The following is a 9,301-nucleotide window of genomic DNA, read 5'->3' as shown; positions in this document are numbered from 1 at the left end:
CCATTGGCTACGGCCCCCCCCACACGAGGGCTCCCCCCATCTCCCCCCGACATCAGTCCGTCCCGCTTCCAGCTGCTGCAGCCGCGCCTTCACCGCCTCGGCATCCAGCCGCCCCCTGCTCTGGCCCGGCATGGCGACCCCGACCCAGGCCCCCACAAAGGGTGAGCGTCGCCTGGGGAGAGGGCGCGCGGGTGGGGAGGGAGGCTCCGGGATCTTAGAGCTTCGGGAAGAGGATCTAGGGAGATTCCAGTATTGAAAAGGGAGGGGAATGGGGAAGGGGATGTCTGTTCCTTCCATGGGCGGAGGCCCCTGCAGTGCACCCCTTGGCGCCCCTCCAGGCCTCTTGGACACCCTCTCCCGGTGGTGTCGTTCCTGTGCGGGACCCGCGGTTGGAGAGCGGCAGTCCGGGGAGAAAGGATGCGCGGACCGGTAGCTATGGCAACCGGGCGGCTGGTCCTGTACAGCGGCCGTAGCGGACGCGAAGAGACGGGCTTCGAGGGTGGGAACGGGTGGATCTGCGACCACAGGAGCTCTCTCAAATTTCAAGGTCTCCGAGGTGGGCAAAGGGAGGGGGTGATATCCCTCCCTTTTCCAGCGCTGGCTGCTATGGTGGGTGTCTTCAGAAATCCCTGACAGGCAGGTTCCCTGGGAAGGAGGGAGAAGGACAGAAAGACTGGGGAGAGAGCTGGAGGAAGTGAGAGAGAGATGGAAAGAGGCAGAAGAGAGAGGGAGATGGAAAGGAATGTGAAAAATTGCCTGAGAGCCTGAAAGAGAGAGAGACAGAGAGCAAGAGAGACAGGAGACCCAGAATCAGAGACACAGAGGGAGACCTGGGGAGAAGACAGATATGAGGCTGAAAGAGATTGAGAGTCAAGGGGAAGGTGGAGAGCAACAGAAAGAGATGCAGAGAAAGAGAGAAAATCAGAGACAAAGAGACAGAGAGGCATAGAGAAAGACATAGAGGAGGAGGAGAGAGAGAGAGACCCACAGCGCGGGAGAGAGAGAGCAGGAGGAGCAGCACGGGGTGGGGCCCAGCCACTGCAGTGAGCCCCCCTTGGGCAGTAATGGATGGCAGGACCCTCCTTCTCAGCCCACATGCAGGGGTGTTGTCTGGTCCAAGAGGTGCACTCAGGTGTGCACACAGATGTCCCTCCTTCACCCCCATCGAGCCACGCAGCGATTTACATTTCACACCCCTTAACCCAGTTATGCACCCAGTTAAACTCTCACTGCCCCCTAACAGCCCCTTTCTCGAGCCTGCCTCTGCAGAGGAACAAGGGGAAGAATGCTCTAATGGGGGTGGGGGTGGGGTTTCCAACACTGAGAGCAGGGCCAGAGGGGATAGGCCAGTGGTGCTGAGGAACCCCTGGTGGTGAAGGGAACCCCAGTTCCACTCCAATCTCTCCTTCNCCCCAGTCACAGCAGAAGAGGGGACCGCAGGTCTTGGGAAACCCCGGGGCGGGGGCGGGGGGAGGAAGAGCATGCTGTGTGTTGCACCACTTAAACTGATTAATGGATTGTTGGGGGGGAGCACGGGGGGGGGTACGGGGGAGGGAGACGAGGGCTCTCCCACCCTGTCAGAAAGCAGGAGGGAGAGATGGGGGCCAACAGAAAGAGGATGCAGGAGCACAACCGGGCCTGGGTCCCTATCCTTGAGAAGGACCCTCGGCTTGGCCAGAAGCCAGCCCTGCGGGGGCAACAATGGGAGGTACAAAGGGAGCAGAGGGAGCCAAGATTGGCCTCGGAATTAGACACCTAACTGAGGACCCCGCCCAGCCTAGGGTGCCCAGACCCATTACCTCTCTTCACCTCTTAAGATGCCCCAGTTGCCATAGCAACCACCTCCTTCCTGATGTCTCCCTGGCAACTGGCCAGGAGTGGTGCACATTTCTTCTCTTGCCTCCTGGCTCCACCCTTAGCCCAGACTCGCCCTGAGGAACCAGATTCCTGGGGCAGCAGGGACCAGAAGAGGGACTTCTGTATAGAACCCGGGGTTCTGTATAGAACCCGGGGCACCCAAGGGTGGAACCAAAGAGGATTCTGGAGTAGGTGCTCACCCAGTGGGCTCCTGATGGTTTGGGAAGGCAGGGTGTTTGGATACACAGGAGACAAAGTAGGATAATCCCACCACTCCACCTCTGATGCAGCCTATTGGGGGCTCTCATTCATTCATTCATTCATTCACTCACACACTCACTCACTCACTCATTTATTCATTTTTTCTTTCATTCATTCTAGAAAACTTCTTCGAAAGACTTTTATAAATGTCAGGATTAATGACAGAGGAGTCAAACAAATTTCCTCCCCATCTGGTGGGGGAGCTAAGACAGCACATATGACTCTAAAATAATGTTTCCCCATCTTGACGCTTTTGAGTATGATTTTTGCCCTATCCAGATGTTCCCCACACTCAACTTTAGTACTTTTCCTTTAAAGGATTAGCTTTTTAAAAAACTTAATTAGCTTCATTTTATATCACCATCACAAATGGAAAATCCGGACTTCTTTTTTTGCCTTAAAGGCAAGTATAAACATGATCTTAAAACAGGTGACTCCACATTTCTGGGCCTCAGTGTCCTTTGCGGAAGGAGGATGAAGACAGCACATGTGTCGGAGCGGCTGTGTAGATGGAGTGTGTTAACACCTGTGAAGGGCTTAGAACAGAACCTGCGTGGAGTCAATGTTACCAAATGCTGGTTAGAGAAATAAATAAAGGAGAAAACCAAATAATGCCAGAAAATTCTACAGAGATATCTGCCTGCTGAAGGCTGTGAGCCCAAGGACTGTGTTCTCGCGGGAAAAGAGGGAGCTTAGCAAGGCGGAAGGTGTTAAAGACACCTCCCCACCTACCTAAGACTTTCCTCCTTGAAGAGTGGACAGGGAACTGAGAAGCTCGAACTTATCCATTGTGAGGAACGGTGCTATTCCGAGTCTCGCTTAGGTGCCACCTGTATCAGTCAGTTTAGGCTAGAGTGTGCCGTGGTAACAAATTGTATCAAAAATCTCAGTGGCTTCTGACAACCCAGCTTGAATTCTCACTCACATGATCTGCCATCGCAGGTCAACCTGGGGTCTCTGCTCACCAAAGAAAATGTCATGTCATCGGGCCAATGGCAAAAGGGAGGTGTTGTAAGAACACTTAAATGCCCCAGCCTGGAAGTCACGGGACACTTCCACTCATAGTTCATTGGCCAGAATTAGTCACATGGTCTCCCCCAACCTCAAGGCAGCTGCCATCCTTCCCTGAGCCTGGAGAACACTAATGACAGTGCCTGGCGTTGCCCTGACGTTCCTGGTTCCCCTCAGCTAGTGGTGCACACTGCAGAATTTGGCTGTAGACAGGACAGAATGTACTGAGAGCTGTCAGGAATGAGGGAGCCCTCGGGATGGGCTTCTTGAATGGGAAGCATGGTCTGAGCTCTCCTGAAGGGGAATACAGTTTGGGACAAGGAGGTGGGGAATGGGGAAAAGTAAATACACACACACACACACACACACACACACACACACACACACGTATCTTATCCACACATCAACATTTCTGAAATTGGGGTGAGTCTTCTAATGGATGGGTAGGTTTTGTATGGTAGAGTTCCCTACCTATTCATGCATATATATACACACTGAGAAAGCTATTATGAAATCAATTTTGAATCTTAAAATTGATGATATCTTAGAAATAAGTCATGAAGTATATATTATATGCAATATAGGGTATATTATAGGACAACTCCTCTGCATTGGATTCAGTGGCAGGAGCGAATGGATGAGAATAATAGCCACAGTGCCCTAATTTTTTGGGAGCTGTCAGATGACTGAGAAGTTTTAGGGAGTATTCAGGGGAAGCTGATACACTCGACAGTTTACCAGTGGGATTGGAGTCTGTTAACCCCAGCATCGTATGCAAATGGGAGTGTGTATGTGTTTTTCAGGAAATGAGTCCATAGCTTGCCTCAGACTTCCACAGGAGGCTAGTTCCAAAACTGCCGTATACAGTTCAGTAGGCTGTGCACTGAACAAGGGAAGGTACTGACTAATGGTGTGAGTGCGGGCTGGAATCCAGCCTATGCTCCACTCTTCAAGCCTTGTGTCCTGCCATGCATGACTCTGTATCATTCAGATCAAAGGGCTTTTTCTTCCCAGAAAGCACTGGGCCAGTGGCCCCCATCTGGAGTCTCAAAAATGTTAAGAAACCCAGTGTTGAAATTTTTTTTCCCTCTCTCTCTTTTCCTGCTTCCTTGCCACAGTTCCTCAGGAACCTGACCCATTTTACTATGGTGAGTGGCAGATTCTGATGAGGGTACCCTGGGGCTGGATAAAGGGGTGGTAGCAGGTCCCCACAGGTTATTGCTGAAGCAGCTTCAGCCCTGGCAACATGATACCTGCTGGGCCACTGGCCGTGTGACCATGCAGATTCAGTTTACATCAGCCAGGCTCGGAGAGGGCAGAATTGGATTTGGGGGTGGGGGTATCCTCTTTGGACCTCCTTCAGACTTCACCAGGACTCTGGGCTGGTACACCGTGGTCATCAGAGAAGCATACAACTCTGAGGCCAGGCTGCCTGGACTTGATTCCTGACTTATCCACTCACTAACTGTGTGGCCTTGAGCAAGCAACTTTTCTTCTCTGGGCTCTTCTGTAAATAAGGGGTAGTATTAGTTTGTGCCTATGAGGCTTGTGGGAAAGATTTAGTTGGGTGATGCCATTAAATATTCCCCACAGCACTGAAGCTTAAAGAAATTACCCCCAGGTCTAGAAGACCTGGCCCGGGTTTCCTCTCTAAACACCCCTCTGCCCTCCTCCTTTGCTCATTCATACTCTTCCTCCAATATGCCAAAGTCTTTCCCACCCCAGGGCATTTGCATGCGCCATTCCTTCTGCCAGGAATACTCCTCGTCTAGCTCTCCACACAGCTGACTAAGGCTCCTTTTCCCTCTTCAGGGCTCAGATCAAATATTGACTGCTCTGCTAGGAGAGGCCCTTGCTGACTTTCTGCCAACAGGGACCCCAGACACATCTAGTCATTGTCACATGGCCCAGATGTTTCATTTTATCTTGTTCCATGCTTTATCACAGTATGAAAGCCAATCCCCTGAGGCAGAGGCCTGGACGCTGCTGGTACAGAGTGGGCGTTCCATAAATTCATATTTCAATAAATACAATTGGCCCTTGAACAATGTGGGGATTAGGGGTGCTGACCCCCCCCACGCAGTTGAAAATCCACATGTAACTTTTGACTCCCCCCAAACTCAACACTAATAGCCTACTGTTGACTGGACGCTTTACCGATGACATAGTCAATTAACACATGTTTTGTTTTAATATTGTATATTATGTGTGTTATGTACTGTATTCTGGCAATGAAAGAAACTAGAGAAAAAAATGTTATTAAGAAAATCATAAGGAAGAGGGGCGTGCGACTCTTGATTTCAGGGTCGTGAGTTCAAGCCCCAGGTTGGGTGTAGATCTTACCAAAAAAAATCATAAGGAAGGGAAAATACATTTACAGTGCTATACTACATTTATTGAAAAAAGCATCTGCATCTAAGGGGACTTGCGTGTTGTTCAAGGATCAACTGTATTTACTGTGGCATATTAGACAAGAATGCTTCTTATGAGGGAAAATACAGGAAAGAATGAGATTGTGAAGTGTTGAGGAGAGGATGGAAAATTCTAAGTAGACAAGGTTTCAGAGATGGTTTCACTGACATTTGAATAAAGCCCAGAAATTCGTAAGGAAAGAATATTGGCGGGGGGAGCTTTCAGGCAGAGGGCACAGCAAATGCAAAGGCCCTGAGGTAGGACAATACCTGATCTGCTCCAGGAATGGCAGAGAGACCAGTATGCCTGGGGTAGGGGACTGAGGAAGAAAGTGGAGTGGGGTGAGGTCTGAGAAGGAGCAGGGACCAGGTGATGCAGGGCTGGGTGGGCTGTGGTGAGGACTGAGGCTTTTCCTTGGAATGCAATGGAAGCCAGGGTGGGGTGGGGCGCTCCGAGCTTGGGGACCCTGATCTGACTTTGGCATTAGCAGGATCCCTGTCACTGGGGTGTGGGGAGACCGCAGAGCAGGTTGCTTGCTGTGATAATTCAGACAGGCGACAGTGGTGGGCAGGACCACGGGGGAGGCAGTAAAAGGAGGGGTGATGAGTATCTATGATGCGGAGGGGGGTTTTGTGTGGATGCAAAGCATCTAGAGAAGGGGGGAGGGTAAAGAGGTCAAGGGAGCTCCCGAGCTCCTGCTCTCCATCCTCACTCTAGCCCCCTGGGGGAGCCCCCAGCACGGCCCGCAGCATTCCTGGACTCCGGGCCCCTGGCCGGGCAGCCTCGAAGGCAAGTCGAGGCTCCGGGGAGGGCTGAGGTGCTACCCACGTTGATGTCTGCCATTGTCTCCCCCAGACTACGACACTGTGCAGACGGTGGGCATGACTCTGGCCGCCATATTGTTCCTGTTGGGTATCCTCCTCATCATCAGTAAGTGTGACCCTTTCTTGGGCTCCAAAGCCCCTCAAAGAGGGCCGCCTTGGTGTCCCTGGGCACCTACAGTTTCCCTGCTGGCTTTTGTCCAGACCCTTATGCCCTGTCTCATTGTGTCTATCTGTCTCCTAACAGGCAAGAAGGTGAAGTGCAGGAAGGCGGACTCCAGGTCTGAGAGGTCTGGCAGCAGTGGGGAGAGAGGGGAGAGGGGTGGGAGCAGCCTGGGGTGCAGGGGTACTTCCCTCACAGAAGGGCCCCAGGGGCCCCCCACATTTTTCCCAGAAAGACTGTGGCTATTGGATTTCTTTTTTTTTTCAGTTTTTAAAAATTTTTTAATTTTTTTATTATATTATGTTAGTCACCATACAGTACATCCCTGGTTTCGATGTAAAGTTCCATGAGTCATTAGTTGGGTATAACACCCAGTGCACCATGCAATACGTGCCCTCCTTACTACCCATCACCAGTCTATCCCATTCCCCCACCCCCTCCCCTCTGAGGCCCTCAGTTTGTTTCTCATAGTCCATAGTCTCTCATGCTTCATTCCCCCTTCTGATTACCCCCCTTTCTTTATCCCTTTCTTCCCCTACCGATCTTCTTAGTTCTTATGTCCCATAGATGAGAGAAATCATATGATAATTGTCTTTCTCTGCTTGACTTATTTCACTTAGCATTATCTCCTCCAGTGCTATCCACATGGCTATTGGATTTCTTGACGCTTTTCTCTCTGGTCTTTGCTTCCATAGCCCAACATGCAAATCCTGTAAGTCGGAGCTTCCCTCCTCAGGTGAGGGTGAGGAGGGGTGTGGTTCTGGGAGGAGGAGAGATGGGGGCAGGAAGGGGAAGGGGAGCTGCACTGGATGTCCCTGAGAACAAGAATGATGCCACCAGCGAATGGCCTGGGGAACTTCAGTAGGAGCCGAGACCCCACAGATGGAAGAGGTTAACCCATGGACAGTCAGTGGGATGTGGGAAATGTCCCAAAGAGTCCACTGAAGCTTCCCAGGAAAGATGTGAGCAGCTCCAGGAAAGCAAGGCTGAACTAATTCCCCAGGGGAGAAAGCCACGAGTCTGTGAAGAGAGGGGCGCCACAGCCTGACTGGGGGCAGAGCTGAGCTCCAGCAGGCAGGAAGATCGGACATTTTCCAGACCTTATTGCTCAGGTGGGAAGACTGAGGATGAAATGATCAAGAAAAAGGAAGGAGAACAGGACGCCTGGCTGGCTCAGTCAGTGGAGGATGACTCACAACGTCAGGGTTGTGAGTCTGAGCCCCACGTTGGGGGTAGAGATTACTCAAAAAAAAAAAAAAAGAAAGAAAGAAAGAAGAAAGAAAGAAAGAAAGAAAGAAAGAAAGAAAGAAAGAAAGAAAGAAAGAAAAAGGAAGGAGAGAAGGAAGGAGAGGGGAAGGAAAGAAGGGGGGAGGGAGGAAAGGAGGGAAGGGTTTTTGAATAATTGTATCAAAATAACAAAAGGAGAGACGCATAGAATACAGATTTTAAAAAGTGATTTTGGCGAAGGAGAATATAGGGATGTAAGGAGCATGAGGTTAGAAAGTACAGGAAGAAGATAAAGAGTGAAGAGGGTGGAGGGTGTGTGTGTGTGGGGGGGGGGGGGTGGAGAGGGAGTATAAAAAATATGAGGGGGTGGATGTGTGAGGGAGTGAGGGGTGTGGGAATGTGAGGGGGTGGGGAGAGAAGGGGTGCAGGTGGGTGGCAGGGGTGAAGGAAGATGGACAGAGATTGGGATGCAGGAGGGAATAAGTTATAGATGAAAGTTGTGACTCCTTGGGTGTGTTAATTCAAATCATGTAAAAATATCTTGACCTGTTTTTAATGGAACTGCGTCCTTTCCAGGGACTTCTAAAAATCAGAAATGGGAATCTCTCTGCCTCTCATGTAAAGGTCTTAGAACTAAAAAGTGGGCTTTGGGGTACTCAGTGCTTGGGAGGATTTGGTGTGGAATTTTATGTGTTTTGTTTCATGTTCTTTTCATGAGATTTAAAAACCCTAATGGGGGTTTATGGATGACTTTGTGGATGACTGGGGTCAGGCTAGCACCTGGGGCAAGGTCTCAGAATATGCCCCGGACTATGACCCACTCCAGTTGAGTGATGGTCCCCCGTGGGTAGTAAACAGGGGAATTCCGACTGTGTCCAAATATTGGGGAGACAGGGTGTGGGACTGGAATGGGGGTGTAGGAGGAGTTTGGGGACATAGGAGGGGATGGAGACTCCCTTTCTGGAAGGGGGCCAGGTGTCTCCAGGCTCATCACACTCATGTTCCCCTCCATGACAGTGTTCTGCAGGGCAGGCCAAAAGCCACACAGGTGTCCCTAAACAGATCGGGGTGTGGGGAGGCAAGACATTCCCCAGGGTTAGCTCAAGGGTAACAGTCCCTGGGGGTCTGGCTTCCCTGGGAGGATGGGGGAGGAGCCCTGGCTGTGGGAGAGGGTGCAGCAGGTCGCTGACCACAGCTCTCTGATGCTGTCTCTGTCTCTGTCTCTCTCTTTCTCTCCACCCGCCCCCTGGTCCCCAGCTCCTGGAGGTGGCGGCGTGTAAAACCAGCCCTGGACACCTCCACTTCTGTCCCTGCCTGAGTGCGGAAGCCTGAGGATCGGGTGGAGGCGGTGGGGACCCCAGCCTTGCGCCGGGGAGCGCTCCCCCGAATGAGCCGCCCCACCCACCCGAGGCTGGTGCCGCTGCACCCCGCTGCCCCTCCCCAGGCCTTGGCAATGACGACCCCCCAAAGAGCCCGTCTGCATCCCGGATCCAGGGACTCAGGCCTTCAGCTCCTGGGGTCCGGGAGTCCAGCTCCAGCCCCCCCGCAT

General features: G+C 51.7%; 1 protein-coding gene across 5 annotated transcripts; it reads left to right on the top strand.

Moving 5' to 3' along the window:
- Nucleotides 1–27: 27 nt before the first annotated feature.
- FXYD7 (FXYD domain containing ion transport regulator 7) lies at nt 28–9,295 on the top strand. 5 transcript variants are annotated; one of them, XM_019801476.2, is made up of 6 exons: nt 28–161; nt 4,248–4,277; nt 6,397–6,471; nt 6,610–6,643; nt 7,221–7,261; nt 9,010–9,295. In XM_019801476.2, the coding sequence occupies exons 1-6, from the start codon at nt 131–133 to the stop codon at nt 9,030–9,032; spliced, it is 234 nt and encodes a 77-aa protein (XP_019657035.1). In that variant the 5' UTR covers nt 28–130; the 3' UTR covers nt 9,033–9,295. The 5 variants fall into 5 exon arrangements, with proteins under 5 accessions (XP_019657035.1, XP_011225362.1, XP_034494329.1 ...); XM_011227060.3 differs by having other exon boundaries at nt 6,610–6,652; XM_034638438.1 differs by having other exon boundaries at nt 6,610–6,652; nt 7,146–7,237.
- Nucleotides 9,296–9,301: the final 6 nt, after the last annotated feature.

This window comes from Ailuropoda melanoleuca, chromosome 12 (assembly GCF_002007445.2).
Source record: "Ailuropoda melanoleuca isolate Jingjing chromosome 12, ASM200744v2, whole genome shotgun sequence".
Taxonomy (NCBI): domain Eukaryota; kingdom Metazoa; phylum Chordata; class Mammalia; order Carnivora; family Ursidae; genus Ailuropoda; species Ailuropoda melanoleuca.
The sequence above is the reverse complement of the archived record's forward strand: the minus strand, read 5'-3'. Positions and strand labels throughout refer to the sequence as shown.